This window comes from Balaenoptera acutorostrata, chromosome 18 (assembly GCF_949987535.1).
Source record: "Balaenoptera acutorostrata chromosome 18, mBalAcu1.1, whole genome shotgun sequence".
NCBI classification, from domain to species: Eukaryota; Metazoa; Chordata; class Mammalia; order Artiodactyla; family Balaenopteridae; genus Balaenoptera; species Balaenoptera acutorostrata.
Window position 1 is genome coordinate 71519480 of NC_080081.1, and position 19921 is coordinate 71539400.

Here is a 19921-nt window from a genome sequence, read left to right on the forward strand (position 1 = left end):
CAAAGAAAACATCACTGGGATATGTGTGTACCTGCACATCACCGTGCACCCAAAATCAAAGCCAGCAAGACACAGAGGACAAAAGAGGAATCTCGTTCTGCGATGTCCACACAAACACTTGTCTGCTTTATTCTTTTTATAGAATCCGATCAATATTTCTCTACCATTAAAACATAATAATAACAGGAATTCTCAAATGGAATAATACCAAGTCACAGGAGGATAACTGTGAGTCACTCTGAGGAATTCACCTCGGGGCACTTGGCTTCTGAGAACTCCCCAGCAGCACAGCCCCGAGGCACGGTCCGGGCCCCCTTCCAGAATCAGAAGAGTTGACATGTAAACACATCAAGGCTGGATCTCACTTGGATAATCACTCATTTGACATCTTGAGCTTTTCTTTTGACAGGACGTGCTTTCTTCTCATGCCCTCTGATGAAATTTGGAGCAGTTGCCAGAGGAAGAGAAATGCTCTTTAGATTCTTCTTGGCAACGTTCTGCATTTTCTAGACATTCCAAACTTTAAGAATAAAAAAGAAAGCAATTAATGTTTTAAGTGATACTATGCCTGAATATCCTGTTCTGTGAAATTAGGGTGGTAAGCCTTGGAATGCCAAGAAGTATTACTAAGAATTCTGTCTTTATTGCCACAAAAAGTAGCGGTGTATAATTGCCCTGCGATCCATTCAGCTGACGTATACAAAAACCTGAGTATTCTCTAATTGCTTGGAATTCTTCCCTTGCTGTTACGCAGTTTAAAAGAATTAGCGCTGCTCTCCGTTTATAGCAGCAACCAAGAGAGCTCTCCTCAGACCCCTGAGCTTGGGTCGAGGCCGGCCTGGCACACAGAGCAGCCAGTGAGACAACCTGGCGTGTCTCCCCAGGAATAAGGAGGGAGAGCAGCGCTGACTCGAGGCCGCTGCCCACCTCTCTGACCACTGGGAATGTGGAAGTGGGCCAACCAGTGAGCCCCTGGGGAGTGAAAAGATTGGAGACTGAGGGTTGAAGAACCAGTTTTGAGAAACTCAGTGCCCTATAGGCATTTAAAAATAGTAGACATACGAATTCACTATAAGCCTGGGCTCCCAGAGAAGCTCAGTTCTTTTGGGGTGACGGCAGGTCCACCTGGGGAGAGCCTACAGCATAACCTGGAAACCACTGCAGGAACCTCCATCCTCATAGGGCTCTGCTCTCCCTCACTCGTTCCTGTTAGGGGCATTATCCCCACGGTGCCTTATTGCTCCATTCATTTGTCAAGCAGAGGAGGAGTGTAAGCCCTAAGGATGAAAAAGGCATAATACAATGTCTTGAAGTCTGAAGAAAAGCCACTTAGGAATCATTCTCACTACAGCCATAGCTTCTACACATAGTAACTAACCAGGTAGAGTAGTAAGTGCATCATATGAGAAGCATATGTTACAAGGATTCTGAAGAAGGAAAAGCATATAAGTAAGACCTATCAATCAAAATATGTGCTTAACGATATGTTGTTTCATGAGCATATTCCCTATAAACCTCTCCCTCAAAGGGGCATTGGATATGGTTACTTATCTGGGATCCACCAAACCTTCCATTGACAGAGTTTCTCAAAACCCCCACTAAAGTATACACACCAGAAGGTAGGGAATTTTGTCTGACCTGCTCACTAATGATTCTTAGAAGATATAAGTATGCCTGATATATAGGGGGTATTTAATCACTACTTGTTAAATAAATGAATAAAAAAATAACGTCTACCATGTTGTAAGAAAGACTTGACAAGTCACAAAGACCAATCAATCACGTATATTTTCTCAGGAGCCCTGTAAGGTGGGCTGTTATTCTTATTTTCATTTCATGGGAGAGGAAGTCAGTGTTCAGCCACTGCCCAAAGTAGCTAAGTTAGTAATTTACAATATACTAGTTTGGATGCAATTCCAAGTCATCAAGTCCTGGTCCTATCGCCTTCTCATCTCCCTCAGTGTGCTTGCAGTAGGAAGAAAACGTCTGGGGCAAAGGCGGCCTCACTAACACGTCACTGTGGCTTGTTTCAGGTGGGTCTTTTTCGAAAATCAGGCGTGAAGTCTCGAATCCATGCCTTACGTCAAATGAACGAGAGCTTTCCTGAGAACGTCAGCTACGAGGACCAATCCGCTTACGACGTGGCAGATATGGTGAAGCAGTTCTTCCGGGACCTTCCTGAGCCTCTTTTCACCAACAAGCTCAACGAGACCTTCCTCCACATCTATCAGTGTAAGTGGAAACAAGGCAGATCAGTGTTCTCAAGTGCATTCATCCACCTAAAAAAAAAATTCTGTAGATTGAATTTTAATTGTACAAGTAATGCATGAAGAAGTATATAAAAGTTACAATTCTACCCTCCTCTCCAGAAGTAAACTTTGTTCACACTTCAATATGGAAATCTCCAGGCTATATTTTATGCATTTGAAAATACGTTTTTGACATCAAAATCTTCCTTCTCAATAGGGTTTTATGTAGGATATAAAAACTAACTTTCAATGTACTTTTAATAAATTTAAAATGAAAAGGTAACACAATAGAATTTATTTTATATATAGGTGTTTTTAAAAAGAAAGCATTTCCTTGGGATATGTGAAATCCAAATGTGTTAAAATCACTAGAAATAAAAGTAAATGTATTTTAATGCAATGTATTTTAATTGGTGAAAAGTAAGCAAACCAAATCAAGGCTTAAGCTTAATTCAACTAATTTATATTTTCACTTAGAACTTTTTAAGTGATGTGAAGTTGATAATTCTCAGCAAAACCCCTATAATTAATCATTGAAAATAGCAAGTATTGATTTAACAACATATCCTGCTAAAGATAGTTGCCAAGTAGGGGATGGTATTAGAAATGAACACGTGGCTCTTTTCTAGCTGCACTGTTATGGTTATACAGTTGTCCCTCAGTATCCTCGTGGGATTCCTTCCGGGACCCACCGAGGATGCTAAAGTCCCATAGTCGGTTTTCTGTATCCTCAGTTGGGCATCCGAGGATTCAAACAACCACGATCATAAACATAGTACAGGATTCACAGTTCGTTGAATCTGCAAATTCAGGACCCAAGTATAGGGAGAGCCAACTGTGTATTTATTGAAAAAAAAAAAAAATTTGCCTGTTAAGTGAACCCGTACAGGTCAAACCGTGTTGTTCAACAGTCAGCTGTAAGTATTTAATGGTCCAAGTCTCAATTCTTTAGGAAAAAAACACTTGCCCTGTGGACTTTTGAGTTTTTAGCAACATATACATGAAGTGGACCTTGACATGGAATTGATCCAACTCAAAGAAGATTCTTGCTCTTGAGAATTCTGTACTAAATGTGTTTCAGGAGTTTATAATATTGCAAATTCGAAAAGGATTATAACAAGTACCATTTGTAAAAACAGGATAATAAAGTGGTGACCCACTAAATAAATATTATCTTGTCAAAGTGAATAGGTTAAGTTAAACTAGTGATACATGTTGCTGGAGGCTAAATACAGGGAATTCATGATGTTTCTGCTGTAAGAGGTTGAGCTGCATTCTTCAGTTAAACCTCCCTTATGGTTTGGAAGTAGCATATATGAGTCTTTACATTTAATCAGTTCTCAGGTTATGGTTGACACTAGTGTAAGGTTAAAGTCAGATTATTTCCAAGAGATAAATGCTTTTAGCCCTTTGTGAGACTCACAAGCAAAATAAAACAGATCAAAGCAGGGCTTATTTTAGCTGAGCAAACATTTACTGAGTTCTGCTTATGTTCAGGGCACCATGCGGAGCACTGCAGAGCATATGGATGGGTAAGACTTAACTCTGCTCTTAAGCATCTTACAGTAGAGGGAGACGAGACATGTACATAAATAACTGCAAAACAGCAAGACTGTAGAAATCCCATGATAAGGTTACAAAGAGCACCCAAGGGGGTTGAGATGAAGAATAAGGACTTGGTGGAGAAGTGACAACTGAAGGTTGAGACACGTGAGGAACACATGCTGAGTGAAGTAAATAGCACATGTGTCAGGAGATTACAGGAGTTCTGTCTGGCTTGCGAGGAAGGGTAACTGTCCAGTGCAGCATCAAATGACTCCAAAAATTAGACTGGGGCCGTACCCAGGAAGGACACTGAATATTAGAGCAAAGAGTTCATATTTGATCATTAATCACTGCGGGGACCCCTTGGGTGGTGTTGAGGGAGCTACCAGTTACGGTGCTCTCAGCTGTAAACACAGAACCAAAAATCCAACAAGCAGTGGTTTAAATAATAAAGACATTATATAATCGCACAAGACAAGAAATCTGGAGTTAAATAATTCCAGAGTTGGTTAATTCAGTGACACCATGGCTGAGGTTAGCGTCTCTTGTCATCCCCTTAAGGTCACAATATGACTGCCACCACTTATCTTTATCATGTCTTCCCAAAATCACATCCAAAGGCAAGAGGCAGGCAGAAGGGTTCTCCTTGGGCATATGTCTCTTTTTATCAGGGAGATAAATTTACAGAAATGCCTACCTAGCATTTATCTTGGTCCCATAGACCAGAAATTTTACACTTTTCTCCCCTAAATCAATCACTGGGAAGAGGAATGGGATTACCATTTTTGGTCTAGGCCAACGTGGTTATCCCCTGGTTTTGAGGGAAGGGCCCGACTTCCCTGAGCACATTACAGCCCAGGCCTGAACAGAACGTGGGTTTTCTTACAGAGAAAGGAGGAGAGAGTAGGTATTTCATAGGCAGCCAGGCTTGTGCCGCAGGGCGCACGGCCATCAGAACTGCTTATTTGACCCATGGATCTGGAAGTGGTGAACGAGAGGTACTGGACAGGATGCGAATGGAGGGTTAGGGAGCCAGCACATTAATTGAAGCTCTGGGTTACCTGTGGGGACCTCCAGCAGCAAGACTGGAAATAAAGATGTTCTAGGGATGGACTCTGGAGTCAAAGTTTCCAAAGGGCTGTGGAGAAGAGAGGGGCACAGTTCCTCCTCCGTTCTCCAGAGCAGGTCCAACTGTAGCTCTGTTACTTCTTGGACTTCCATCAAATGATTAATTAGAGTGTTGGATGGATAATGAACGCATGTGAAGCCCACGGTCTACAGGAGAGAGAAGGATGGAGGGATCAAAGACGACCCTAGTTTTAAAGAGCATTCAGAAAGGAAAAGGGGGAGGGGAGCTGATCTGGGGGCAGGGAGGAGCCTGGACGTGGAGTCTGAAGTGCTGCCAGCCATCTGCGTGGACGCAAGTTATCAGCACCTAGAAATCCAGATCTAGAACAGTCTTCTGAGAGCCAGGAAAGAGGCAGGAACCACACGAGTGCCTGTGCCACAAAAAAGGTCAAAGAGGATAGGATCCGATACAAAGGCTGAATTTAGGGATTAATAGCTGACCTTTGCAGGCACCTTTAGTAGAAAATAATGACAGAAGATGTTTTCTGAGGGATAAAGAAACGAGTGAGTAGAAGGAAGCTGGGACAACATGTAGACACGACAGATGACTCTTCAAAAATTTTGGCACAGAAGAGAAGGTTGGCAACCTAAAGCTAAGCAATGCATGCACTGGACATCTTACCTAAAGCAGCTTATTTAAAGGCAGTTCAAGGGCTCCAGCTGAATTTGTAACACTTCAATGACAAGCCTGAGGTCATTAGGAGTATCTGCTTCTGCTTCAGCACAAGCAAGAAAAAGGAAAAAGGTTTCTGTATAATGTGAACACAATGGCTCTCCTCTATCAAACCCAGGTCTGTCTTGTGCCAGTTCACAGTGGACGTGGTGGGGGTGGGGGTGGGTTCCAGAATGTCCAACCCATGGTCAGGCTCTTCCAGAAACTTGCACTTGCCAGTTGACTGGGGCCTGCAGTGTGCCCCGCCCTGGGAGGGTCGATGATGGAGACGGGCAGGACCTGGGCAGAAGGCACACACAGCACCCCCGGAGCAGCGGGCTCCAAATTTTTTTTTGTCAGGCGCCCCGACCAGTAGAAACTATCTCAGCATGTACACTTACATATTCTTAATAATATAAATATATCGTGATATATTATAATATACTGTGCATATCATAAGACACATCCCATCAGTATTTTTAAAGCATGAGAGAAAACAAACACCATTGGAAGTTCCAATAGTTTCTTCCCACACCCCCTTTGGAGCACAGACACCTGCTGCAGAGACCTGCTCTAGAACCTGGTATTGTAAGAAAGACAACCGTGTTAGCCCACGTGAGCTCCTGACGGTGTCTTTCAGAGTGAGAGGAATAAGGGTGGTGAGTCAGGCCTCAAAGATCATTAACAAACACAGCCAGGGGGCAGCAGAATGCAGCACGGAGCACCCATTTTCCTATACTTTTTCCTTTTAGTTACCTCATACCGTTCAGGCCAACTCCCTTTCAAGCCTGCTGACCAGTGCCCACCACCCCAGGGACCACCCAGATGGGGGATGGGCCCGAGAGGGAGGAGCCTGGTCCCTCTTCCCCAAGCCCTGGGCGTCCTGAGGGATGCTTCACAAGCTGGAGGTGGGGTGGGAGGGAGGATGGGCAAGAGGTTTGAAACAGGTAGGTGAGGAGGCAGATTGCTCCAAGAGTATGAAAAGCCAGCGCAGGGTGTTCCTTGCCAAGTCCAGCCTCGCTGTTAAGACTATGGGTTCTGGAGTGAGACTGTGGGGTTCCTTCCAACGGCAGCTCGTCAAGCTTCTCACCACCTGGGGCAGCTCTGCGCCCTTAGCCGTTGTCATGTCACTGTTGATGCCGACAGTGACCCTGAGCGTGCTCGCAGGAAGGGAGCGCTCGCTCCCCCTCTCCCGCTGGCTCCCTCTGCAGCTGTCCCTCTAACTCCCGTCACCGCGTTTTCTGCAGACGTCCCCAAAGAGCAGCAGTTGCAGGCAGTGCAGGCGGCTGTCCTGCTGCTGGCCGATGAGAGCAGGGAGGTGCTGCAGACGCTGCTGTGCTTCCTCAACGACGTGGTCCACGCGGTGGAGGAGAATCAGATGACGCCCATGAACCTGGCTGTGTGTCTGGCCCCCTCCCTCTTCCATCTGAATTTACTGAAGAAGGAAAGCTCCCCCAGGTGGGTTTTCCTCAGCAAGAACCCTAATCCTAAACCAGGTATTCCCCATGGCTACTTAAAAACACTCCTGCTGTATTTCAAGTTGGGGATTTGTCAGCACTTCATTCATAATCAGAAAATGTTTGGAGGAACATAATTCGTGTGGCTCAGCATCAGGGAATTATCAAAGCAGCACAGTGTCCTTTGTGATCCCGAAAGCCTGGAGTTTTGTTTTGTTTTGTTTTGCGTGTGTTAGTGGGAAGGAGGGAAAAAGTACACAAAATAGTATTTTACAATCTTCAATTTTAAAAGGCTAGATTTAAGGCCCAAGCACGGCAGCTTGCAGTGAAGTAGTTTCAAACTTGGGAAAAATAGATTAATTTCTCCCCCAACAGTTATTCCTGCCCGTGTATTTTTCCAAGGTTTTCCATTATGAACTGTCAGACTCTTAGCATGACTCAGGATATCTAAGATGTGTAGCCACTGTTTTTTTATTTGGAAATGAGAAAGTATGGGATCTGGGTAGCATCTGGGCATGAAGACATGACAAAGCGATGAGCTCTGTACTGTGAAAAGCTCTTGGGTTTGGGATCCGCTGAGGACTCTCCCCTTCAATTACAGAGTTAGCCAGAAGAAGTATGCCTCTGGGAAGCCAGATCAAAAAGACCTCAGTGAGAATCTGGCCGCAGCTCAGGGGCTGGCGCACATGATCATGGAATGCGACAGGCTTTTTGAGGTGAGTGAAAGGCTCCAACTGCCTTCCTTATAGCTCTTGGAACTCGGTAAGATGCTTGGAGTGGTTGCTGCATTTATGGCTTATTTCTGGTTTTTCCTGATTTTATAATGACAATGGTGCACTCGATAGGTCTGGTCTTTGCCTCCTAGAAATGTGAGGAGTGAGCTTATATATTGAATAGTTGAGGCTTTGACAGCTAAAGACACTTGGGCTTACCATGATGATGGTTTTTATGAAAACAGTTGCATCAACTGCAGGTGCCAGGTCCCAGGCCAGCCAGCCAAGTACGGTATATTTGATGTAACCTCGGGACTTGATTAGATTCAGAGAGAGAGAGAGAGAGAGAGAGAGAGAGAGAGAGAGTGTGTGTGTGTGTGTGTGTGTGTGATACTGAACAATCGCTGTGAACTCAGAATCAGTGACAGCTTATGAATACAGCTACAGATACGCTAAAGGATTAAGTGAACTAGACTTCCGGCATACTTGTTGGGGCAAAGTTGTCATTTGTAAAAGGGAAAAGTGTGCCACAAAGTTAAAGCTGCCTCTAAGCCATGCTTGACGTTCCCCTTAAGTCTGTGCACTTTAAGTTTCCTGAGCCCAAGTTTTGCCAAATTGAATAAAAATGTATATAATAAGTAAAATCAAAGGAAAATGGAAAGAATGAATGGGAAGTCATGGCAGTGTTTTGAATAATAAATATAGCCTCAACCAGATTTGGGTTTCCTGACTTGAGGAAGCCCCCCCCCGACCCCTTCGCTGATCTTAGACAAACATCTCTTGCCCCACGGCACTCAGCCCATCGCCCGTACCGTGGTCTTTGGCGATGCTACTTTGCTTTCTCTGTCAGTCTCAGCATTTCTGTAGCTCAGTGTGTTGCTCTTCTGTGCGTCCATTGGTTCAGGTCCCGCTTGAGATGGTGGCCCAGTCTCATAACTCATATATGGAGGCTGAGATGCATCCCCCAACCCTGGAAGACCTGGGGGCCCAGATGGAGGAGAGCGGGGCCACTTTCCACACGTACCTGGAGCATCTCATCCAGGGCCTCCAGAAGGAAGCCAAGGAAAAGTTCAAAGGATGGGTCACGTGTTCCAACACAGACAACACAGATCTTGCTTTCAAAAAGGTAATCTCAGGTCTTGGAAAAAATTACCCCCTAAGAGCCAAGTCTTACAACCAGGGATTTGTTTTGCTTTTAAAATGGCTACTCTGTTCCCAGGGCTTCACCACACACGAATCAGTCAACCACCCACTCTAGAGTCTGTTTGCACATAATCAGACTGCAGACTGTGGAGCCGGACTGCTGGCGCCCAGGCCTGGCTCTGTCCCGGTAGCTGTGTGACGTTGGGCGAGTCACTCGCCTCTCTGTGCCTCTGTTTTCTTGTTTGCATAATGGACATAATAGTAGGACCACTGTCAGAGGAGGGCTGTTTAAAAATCAGAACAATGCCTGGTACACAGGGAGCACTGTGTGTTGGTGGTTATCATTTTTATTATCAGTATTCTTCTTTTCAGCTTAAGGATAAACATTTAAAAATTCTAAACCTGAGGTATGCAGAGTCACTCTTTCAAGTTACGTACTCAGTGATGTTTTTTGAACACCCAGTGAAGGATGGTAGGTTGTGTTGGAACCAGCAACCTCTTCAGCCTGTGCTGGTGTCTTTCCCAAGGTGGGAGACGGGCATCCGCTGAGGCTATGGAAGGCTTCTGTGGAGGTGGAAGCGCCCCCCTCGGTGGTTTTGAATCGCGTGCTGAGGGAGCGCCACCTGTGGGATGAGGATTTCGTGCAGTGGAAGGTGGTGGAAACGCTGGACAAGCAAACAGAAATCTATCAGTACGTGCAGAACAGCATGGCGCCTCACCCTTCCAGAGACTTCCTGGTTCTCAGGTAAGCCTGCCTCCGGGGTTTAAGATGCTCTGCTCCAAAAGCCGGATAAGAGCCGCAGGTTTAAGCATTTCAGAGGTCTCACACCTAAGTTCAGCCTCCACTGGCAACACTCAGCCAGCCCTCATTTCTCTCAGTGAAAACTGACTTTGCTGTTTTTATGCCCGACTTCCTGCTTCTTTCACCCAATTCACACCTCTGCTGGGTTCTCTTATGGCCCCTTTCATTATGGAGCATACGGTTTATTAAGCCATAAATATTGTTCGTTTCCTCGGAACAGAGTCCCCCAAAATAACTGTTGTTTGTCCAGTTGTACTTTCTGCTAAATTATGCAAACTGAACTTGACTGGCTTTTCTCCTGATTTGGCCTTTCTGCCCCTGGGAAAGCAAGTCTTCAGTGGTGTAACTCTCAATCTGGAGTGTGTGTAACTTCAAAATTCCTCTGTATAACTTCAGCTGCTCATAATTCATTACCAGGCATGGAAACCTAGACAGAGCCCTGAAGGTCCAGCTATGCTGAGACACTTGGATGTCCAGAGAGGTTTCAGGGCTTGACAGGGCTTGCAAGACTGGTGTCTACTGTCGAAATATTGCTTCTAATAGATTTTTGGGTTGAGTTCCGGACCCCGGCTCTCTGGGTTTGGAGGGGGAAGCTCAACCAGCAATAGGAAGTTGCACAGCAGAGCTGTGTACATGGGCTGGTGAGTCAGGACTGAATCAGAAAGAAGAGGGACTGAGGATTCTAACAAACCCAAATCAAATATAATTAAATCAATACATCCTTTTTTTTTTATTGATAACTGATGGTGAATGCTGTCTCTTCTCATATATTAGCAGTATAAAAAGAATCACTAGTGAAATTCCCAAATGTGTAATTTAAATAGTTTATTAAACTAGTCTTGATGGCAAACTAAAGGTTACTTTTCACATGGGCTATTTATGCCTTTGGAATTGGTCCTTAGGACCTTGAATTTTAAGGGTCATTTTTTCCCTAAGTATATGTGTTTATCTTAGCAAGCTTGGGACCCTGGTGGAGAATGTGGGCGGTTGTAAGGGTGGCTTATTACCACAGTGATTGGGACATGACTCATCTCGTGGAAGTTAAACTTTACACCTTCACTCTTGCAAGCAGAAGATCAAATTGCTCTAGGACGGCAGCCACGGGGGGGTGGAGCCATGCCATGGCCTGCCTCTTCCCTCCCTTAGAGGAGGCTGAGGGCTGGAGTCCGTGCAGGGAACCGCCCTCCTTCCACTCATCCTGCAGTGCCACCCGCCGGCTGTTTCTCATGTATCATTCCATCACTGCCTTGTGCCAGGCACTGTTGGAGGCTCCGGGGATACTGCAGGGAGCACAACAGACCACAACCCTGCTCTTTTGGGATTTATATTTTATTAGGGAGATAGAGTCAATAAATAATAAGCAAGGGGGATAGGAATAGAGTCAATAAATAATAAGCAAGGGGGATAGGATTACTTATCTTAGGGGGATGATAGGAAGGGGTGGAATTTCAAATATAGTGGTCAGAGCAGAGTCTCACTGTGTTGATATTTGATCCAAGACTTGAAGAAGAAGGTGGGTGGACCATGAGGCTGAGGGAGAACTCGGCACCCAAGAGGATTAATAATGAACCAGATGTGTTTCCTGCAGCAGGAATTCCTTGTGATTATGATACAGGAGGGAGAAAGTGACAGGTATGGAGAGGAGTCCAGGGCTGAGGCACTTCCTGTTTTCAGAGCGTCTCCCTGTCTAGGCTAGCACGCATGAGGCTGGTCTCCTATCCCCACAAATCTGTACAGCTTTCAGTCTTTGTTATTAATCACAGCCTTATGCATGAAAAGAGAATGGTCACACCCATGGAGAAGTTGCTAAGCATTTGTGTAGGGCTTGCTTATTCCCTAGTTCTAGGTAATAGTTTCTCTTTCTGGTGAGGTAGGACAGGACGAAGTTAGAGATGAGACAACTAAGCAAGGGGATAGGACTTGTAATGTAAATAACTAAGATTATAATAATCAAACCTACAGCCTATGGTAGAAAGTTGCTACAGAGATGCTCTCATGATTCCTGACTTCCATCTACAACCTTTTCCCAAGTGGTACACCGCCCCCCCATGCTCGAATAGCTCCAGGAACAGTGAACTCACTACCCCTCATATAGCCCATTCCATTTTTGAAGAGTACACATTGTGAGACGGCTCTTGTCTGCACTAAATTAAAACATACCTTCATATCTCTGCTTTCTGGAGGCAAATCAACTGTATTTATTTCTTCTCCTGCTCAAGAGCCACTCAGAGACTTGAAGGCAATTAGCAGTCTGCATGTATCTAGTTTTCTTCAAGCTAAGCATCCTTTCAGACTTGAGTTGAGCACCACCTCCTCCAGGAAGCCATCCCCTGTACATGATCTCAGAGTGCTCTTTGCACAGCCATATCACTGCACTTGCCGTGGTGCTTTAGGGTTCTCTTGGTAGGTCTGTTTCTCCTCCTGGGCTGTAGACCTTTATGTCTTCAGTGGCTTCTCAGAGCTTGGCACACCCAATAGATATTTGGTGAAAGACTTGAATGGGCGAGTCCTAATTCCCAAACGGTGAGACCAGCCCTTCAGTAATGTGCGGGAGCCTCCGCAGCCTCAGTTTGGGATTCCGAAAGCAGCTCTGAAAGCTGCAAGACCGTTTCTGACCTCTGGGTCAGAGGGCTGAGACCCTTGCTTTCAACTGCACGGTATAAAGTTCACACACGCTTATGGAAACCATTAGCTTAGTCCAAGTAACTGGGCTTGGAATTTGAGCAAGAAAATATAAGTGTAAACCTCAGCGCTGTGCTCAGGGTTTTCTTTCTCTCTCAGCCCTAATTCCGACGTGCGGGTTTGTTTTGCTGCAGGACCTGGAAGACTGATTTGCCCAAAGGAATGTGCACCCTGGTGTCCCTCTCCGTGGAGCACGAGGAAGCCCAGCTCATGGGTGGTGTGCGGGCCGTGGTGATGGACTCTCAGTACTTAATGGAGCCGTGTGGGTCCGGCAAGTCGAGGCTGACGCACATCTGCAGGGTGGACCTGAGGTGAGCGGGCTCCTGGGGGCGGCGGGTGCGGGCTCACCACACATTCGCTGGGGCCCTGTTTCTCATCTGGTCCCTTATTTCACTGTCCTTTTATTCCTCTTGCCATTAACATGCTTTCTAGAAGATTACGTGCGCCTCCCCCTCGCTTTTCCTCTTTCCGCCCTTGCTAAAATTCTGACTTTCAGGAGAAAAAGTCCTCTGCTCACCTTTATTTTCCGTTTTGTCCCACTTATACTTCTGTGCTTTGGGCACGGGGCAAACACCAGCACTAGAGCCCGGGATGTAGTAGGTGCTCAGTAAATACGAGTCCTCTTGTGTTTCTTCTCAGCCTGTCCCTTTTGCAGCTCCCTCCAGTTGCCCTCCTTTGAGAGGGAACTAACTTAAATCCAACCCCTTCAAGGCATTCATGATGCTGAGTTCTTGGTCTGGGTGGATATAAGCTGGGTTTTCTCAGTAAATTCTAGAATTAAGTCTGAATCACCCCTGAGGAGACGCTGTCATTTTTAAAGCACCCGGTGAATACTGGAAAGATAGACCGAATACTTGGCCAAAAAGGCATTTTCAAGGCCCCTGTTGACAGAATGAGGTTCTCAGAGCCTCGGAGCAGCAGCCCCGAGTGTCATGCAGGTGGGCTGACGACATTCAGGGCACAAGCACAGCCCTGTCGACCGTGACAAATTGTTGTGATTTGGGAAAAGACTTTCCCACTTCTTTTCTGATTTTTGTCCCCACAGAGGTCACTCCCCAGAATGGTACAATAAAGGCTTTGGACATCTGTGTGCAGCGGAAGTTGCCAGGATTAGAAACTCTTTTCAGCCCCTCATTGCTGAGGGTCCAGAAACTAAAATCTGAGTTTTCCCCAGTGTGACATCAAACTCAGGGAAGAGGAAGTGAAAGCAAACACTTGTGGGAGAGAGTGTGCGTGTGAGAAAGCAAGGAAGAGAGATAAACCGATTGACAATGCTTATAAATGGAAGCACTGAGAAGTCGGAATGTTGAAGATGCAAGAATTTCTGAGAACTTTCCTAGCCTTCCTGGAGACGGCTACATCCCTACTAATATAATATTTTTAAAAATCAGAACAACATTTATCTATGTTACTTAAAATTAAATGGATTATTCCTTGTGCATTGCCTAATTTGCTATTTAAAGGCTTCTAAGAAGCATATTCTTAACTGTAAATAAATGTATGTATAGCATATGTACATATGTGTGTATATCTCATCTTTACTGTATATATGTAAGATATCAATTTTATATATAATTGCATATTTTGAAAAGGAACGAGTCTGATTCGGTGAGTCCCTTCCTCACCTGGTTCTTTCAAAGTTGTTCTGGGCGCTGTCTCCCCACCGTCCTGTAAGCTGAGCAGAATCTGCTGCTGACACCAAAGTGTGAAAATATGTAGTCCGCCCTGATGTCTTACCAAAGGTTAGCCAACCAAAGGAAAACACATTAAATGGTCCTTACATGTTGTCAGCTTGTTTGTGTTATTCAAAAACTGAGAGTGGGGTGTTGGATAAAGCAAGGAAAATAATATTTAGTCCTCTTTAAAGCAAAGAAGTGGGTGAGGAGTTGTTCCTGAATTTAAGGCTAGATTACCGCTTGCCGTGGGGCCAGCAGATACAGTTTCAGTGACATGTTAGATGCCCATGGACCACTAGAGGAGTCAGCCCAGTGACTGAAAGAGAGCCTGTATTTCCCTGCTGATGAGAGCTGAATATAATAGCTTTTGCAGATTCACAGCCAAAGGGAGCCTCTGTGTTTTGTTGAGTTTTCATACTTACATTTCATAATGTTCTTAAATGTCATTCTAGTTGACCAGTGGCCTATTTGGTCACAGTTAATTGGCATTTTCTTACCAATGTATTGCACTGAATTTAACTCTGGACACCAGATTAAGGGAGATGATGGTCATTCAAGAGTCCTGGACCATTTCAGCTTCAGGGAATTCTACTGTTGCTACATATGATGCTCTTAAGATAGACTTCATTAAAGTTTTGCAATCTGAAAGACAGGGTTTTTAAACTAATGTTAAGACCAAAACTGTGTTCTTCAATTAGTTTTAGAAAATATAAACAGGTCTGTTAAATTCCATGTTTCTTCATTAGTCAGTCAAGCTACCTATGCATTTGACCCAACCTTATTTATTATTGTATAGACTAAGCAAATTGACTATCCTTAACCAATTGCTAATGGATTTAAGTTGGTTTTTTATTGTAATTCAACAATGCTAGAGAGGAAGATAATTTATTGTGTTTGGTTTCAGGGAGAGATTGGTATCATAACTTAGCAATTCATGCTGGAGAAAAAAAAAGAGTGTTTTCCTTTCTTTTTATATTGTATGCGTTTATATAATGTTTTCTTTTATCAGCAATGTGCAATTCTTTTATTGAGAGAAATAAAAATGCTATATATGAGTTTTGTATGGTACCAGTAAAATCATACTGTTTGAATTGTGATCTAGGAATTTTTTGTTTCCTTGCCTACCGAAGAAGGTGGCAGCAAACCCATAATTTTCCATTCGCTCTGTGAGCAAAACAAATTCACTTCTTCCATACATCTTAAATTTAACCACATATGCCAGATTACTTTAATATGCATAGACAAGATCATTAGTGAATTTTAATTTAGCTTAATGCTGATCCTACTCCAGAGATGGGATCATATGTTTTCAGGAAATATGACAGGCACACAAGGATGAATGGTGTCGTGTCACCTAGAGCAGGCCTTTTCCAGCCTTAGCAGCACACGGATCACCCTCAGATATTGTTACACTAAGCCTCCGATTCAGGCAGTCTGAGGTGGACCTGAGATTCTGCATTTTGAACCAGCTTCGGGGATGCCCAGCCTGCCAGCCCGAAGACCACACCTTGAGAAGCTGGGACCTAGAGGATACTTAGAATAAAGCAAACATGGTTTTATTTCTGACTCCCCTTCTCTTCAAATTACCTGACTTTTAAATTTTTATGCACATACTAATCACATCACTGCTGCCTAACAACACAATGCATCTTTAAAAAAAAAGAGAAAGATGCAGGAAGCTTATTTGTCAAATACTACAGTATTTTATTCATTGTTATCTTGCCAATAGAAATAAAATATGATATTGCCTTTAAATATTATATTTATACCTCATGTATATCTTTACCTCAACTGTTGGTATCAGTCATCAATTGTAAATAAATACTTGCCAAGGTAAAGAAATTTATATACATTAAATACACCCTTTTTTTTCTATAAAATACATGTTGATTTTCATGCTTCATCCTGTAAGTGGAAAACCTGCTTCCTGAGGAAGAGTTCTCTCTAAAAAGCTTGCCATGAGCTTGATGCCTCAGTACTGTAGTCAAATCTCTCTCAAATATAAAGATTCATATAAAAGTCTAGATTGTTATCTACAGAACTTCACTAACAGTCTGGGTGCCTTAACCTATGTCTAAGGCATTATGGTGATGGGTAGGGATTTCTTTTACATTTCATTGTTCTTAAATCTAGAAGTTATAAGAACACTTTTAGAGTATTTTTATGAAGGATTCAGTGAACTCCAGCTACAATTCCATTTTCATTGAGTGCACAAGAAACTGAGACTTGATGACGTGACTTATGGCTGCACCACTGGACCATGAAGAGTAGCCACATCTGACTCTGAGCCTCTTGCTTTCCATCCTTGTACAGTGAGCCCTCCATATCTGCGGGTTCTGCACCCAAGGATTCAACCAACCACAGATCAAAAATACTCCGAAAAAAATTCCAGAAAATTCCAAAAAGCAAAACTTGAATTTGCTGTACACTGGCAGCTATTTACACAGCATTTACACTGTATTTACAGCTATTTACATATCATTTGCTTTGTATTAGGTATTACAAGTAATCCAGAGATGATTTAAAGTATATGAGAGTATGTGCATGGGTTATATGCAAATACTACACCACTTTATATAAGGGACTTGAGCAATCCCTGGATTCTGGTACCTGAAGGGAGTCCTGGAGCTAATCTCCTGCGGATACTGAGGGACCACTGTACATGTTCTATGCTTTATTTCTAAAAGATGACAAAGGTCACCCCTAATTAAGCAAGCAGGAGCTCTCGAACATTCTCAGCTACAGGCTACAAGAGCCACAGCAGCCCAAGTGACCATATGCCCACATAAAAATGATCCAAACTCTGCTCTCTGCTCCTCTCCCTCATCCTTTCTTCCATTACTTGCAAGTTTTGCTTTCATAGGCAAAGGAGGAATTTCAACGGTCCCTTTTCCTCTTCTATGTGAAAGAAGAGAACATGGTCATTCTAGCAGCCACAGGCAACCAGTGTCATTCTGGGACCCTGGAGCATATGAATTCAAACTTGATTCTGAGTCTACTTCATGAAATTCTTAGGCATGAAACTGTTCTACTTCTTTTTTTTAAATATTGTATTTATTTATTTATTTATTTAGGCTGTGCTGGGTCTTAGTTGCGGCACGCGGGATCTTCACTATGGCACGTGGCCTTCTTAGTTGCAGCATGCGTGCGGGATCTAGTTTCCTGACCAAGGATCAAACCCGGGCCCCCTGCATTGGGAGCACAGAGTCTTACCCACTGGACCACGAGGGAAGTCCCTGTTATACTTCTGTCTTTTGATATTTGGCCACAAAAAAAAATCGGTCGTATGATTTCTTCTCAAGAAGTTAATGTAAAGGAATTAGATAGATCCTAGCCAAGTGGAGTGTCACTGTTCCTGTGATGCCCAGCCACTAGTGGGACATACAGGTCTGAAACATTATGAGAGTGACCAGGGCCCAAAGCTAGAGGTACATCCCATGTTCACTTCAGTCGTGTTATCCCTGCCGCTCCTGACTACACACATAACGGTCCAGTGATACCAAGCCACTCTTTCACATCTCTGTGACTTGGCATTGACTTTCTCCCCATCTTGTTGGTCACGTAATAGCCTGTTTCTTCCTTAAAACCCTATTTGAGCATCATTTGCTCCATGGACTTTCCTGACCACCCATGTGAAATCCACCTGCTTCCTTATATATTACTCTTATTGCATGAATTGCATCTCATTTAGTTATTTGGCAATAAATCTAACTCTCCCACTAGACTATGAGCTCTTAGGGACATGGACCATGTCTTAACTCAGCTTTGAAACTCCATCCCGTACGACACTTTCTGCTACACCATTCTATAAGTATTTAAAATGACCTGGGCATCTGAAAACTGGGCATAACGATGATAGAAGCCATAGAAATGGAAGTCATAACCTAGTGTGGAGTATTCCAAAGCCAGTGAAATAACTCACATTTTGTGTCTGACCACTTCAACTCTCCAGTAGCACAGAGAATGGAGAATTAGCTGGTCTTCCAAGAAGTTAGATGCCACTGTTTCTGAAATTATCAAATGCTGAACATCTGTTTGCAGAAAATAGGACAGTTTGATTAGTTCATTCATCCAACAGATATGTGTGGAGCACTCATGATGTGCCAGACACTGTTCTAGGCACTCAGTAAATAAGACAATAAATAAAATCCATGAATAAAACAGACAAAAAAATCCCTGTCCTCATGGAACTTATGGTCTAGAAGAGAAAACGGCCAAGAAACAAGACAAATAATTGACCAGGGAAGCTCTACAGAGAAAAATAAAATCAGAGGAAGGAGATTGGATAGTCAGGGAAAAGCTTACCAAGGGCCTGGGGTAAAGAACTACCAAAATGACACGCTGTTTGATTATTTTTCCTCAAGCTCCGCTGGAGCTGCTAAAATTACAGCGGTGGGAATGATCAATTCATCAATTTGCTGAGACCTTATTCCTTGTGAAGGAAAATAAGTAACAGCAACAGGAGGAAATGAAACCTCTGGGAACTACACTTGCTGATGCATGATGGCTGCGTCTTTCAAGCCCATCAGAAAGCAGGGTTCCAGCAAGCGATGCACAGGTGCTGGAAGCCCGCGTGTCCCAGATGGGAACATTCAGTTCTTAGGCCTAGATGATCAAGTCCCCTGCCGTTCTGATTTCCAGATACAAGCATGTCTCCAAGGCCCCCGGATACTTCGCGGCGTTCTCGAGACAAGCGTCTCCGCGTACTGGAAGGCAGGCTCCCTTGTCAGCTTGGTTCATCCTCACACCCACACCCACCCCTGCTGACCACGACCACGACCGCTCACCTCACTGCTGGGACCCAGCCTGGCACCAGAGTCCTGGGAGGGGAGGAAGACCCCGTTCTCCCCGTGATACCTCCTCATGGAGCTGCTCCAAGTGCTTCCCTAAATCCCCACAACACACCTGAGACCAGGCGTCACTTGAGATAAGACTGAATCAACACACCTGGGAGACAGTGCAAGGTAGGATGTAACTTAAAGCTGCAGCCCCAAGGAGCTCTGCTTCCAGCGACGTAATCCACACCTGACCGCAGAGGCTCTCACCTCTCCGCCTGGCCGCCCTACCCCCCGACCCAACCCGCCTCACTCCCACGCCCAGGTCCCCAGCTTCAGAATGTGACGAACAACTGCGCTGACAGCAGGAGGAATTCAGTCCGGCGGAAGACCCACCTTCACGCCCTGGCCGCGTGGCTCCACCCCAAGACCCGGAAGATCATCACACCAGGCACGCGCGTGGATTCGCTGCCCTAAATCCGAGTCATCTCGGGAAACATCACCACGCTGCTCCTGTGGGCACAGCGGGTGCCAGCCCTATGTTGGGGCTTCCTCGCCTTCCCGTCCCATCCCTGCGCTCACGTCAAGGGTGGCGGAAGCCTCTGCCATCCCCGTGGTTATCAGTCATCCCGCCTGCTGAAAAGCTGATTGGTGACATTTTCATATGAATGTTTCAGACAGAGCTGCTCCACTGTAGATTTGCATAATGAAGTCTTTTATCTCCTTATCGGGCATCAAAGGCTTTCTCTCCTGTTACAAGGATTTCAGGCATCAGCAGGTAGGTGGAAGCTATTTTTGGAATAAGGAAGAGACTTGAAATGCTACTACCACATAAAAAAAAAGCCTAACCCTGAAAGTCACCTGACCTTGTTGTTCTCCGGTGGTTGGAGTGTACGGGTCGTTTCCCCACATGGTCCCTGCTTCCCTGGGGAGGCTTGAGTGCAGCGCTCCCAGGAGAGTCAGAGACGGGAGCTCTGCCTGGATTCAGAAGGGCTCTTCCAGGGGGCCTCCTCCAGCCTGACCCTTCCTTCCCCCGTCTTTCTCCCCCTCCACCACTTCAAAGCTGTCTGAACCTCATCTTTTCTTCTCAGAGAATCCC

General features: G+C 44.7%; 1 protein-coding gene and 1 long non-coding RNA gene across 8 annotated transcripts in view; one reads left to right on the forward strand and one right to left on the reverse strand.

Moving 5' to 3' along the window:
• The window catches only part of STARD13 (StAR related lipid transfer domain containing 13), a 389825-nt gene extending 375938 nt beyond the window's left edge, over positions 1–13887 (forward strand). For all 7 annotated transcript variants that reach the window (XM_057533176.1, XM_057533175.1, XM_028161730.2 and 4 more), the window contains 7 exons: positions 2034–2232; positions 6822–7032; positions 7633–7747; positions 8649–8870; positions 9415–9632; positions 12506–12682; positions 13417–13887. In XM_057533176.1, the coding sequence (XP_057389159.1) occupies positions 2034–2232; positions 6822–7032; positions 7633–7747; positions 8649–8870; positions 9415–9632; positions 12506–12682; positions 13417–13534 (1260 nt within the window). In that variant the 3' untranslated portion in view covers positions 13535–13887. The remainder of the gene's footprint in view (positions 1–2033; positions 2233–6821; positions 7033–7632; positions 7748–8648; positions 8871–9414; positions 9633–12505; positions 12683–13416) is intronic.
• LOC114235481 (uncharacterized) lies at positions 431–18921 on the reverse strand. The gene is made up of 6 exons (XR_003621641.2): positions 18835–18921; positions 17970–18078; positions 14545–14689; positions 5545–5638; positions 2083–2224; positions 431–520 (listed from the first exon to the last, which is right to left on the reverse strand). It is a non-coding gene; the product is annotated as an uncharacterized LOC114235481 (long non-coding RNA).
• Positions 18922–19921: the final 1000 nt, after the last annotated feature.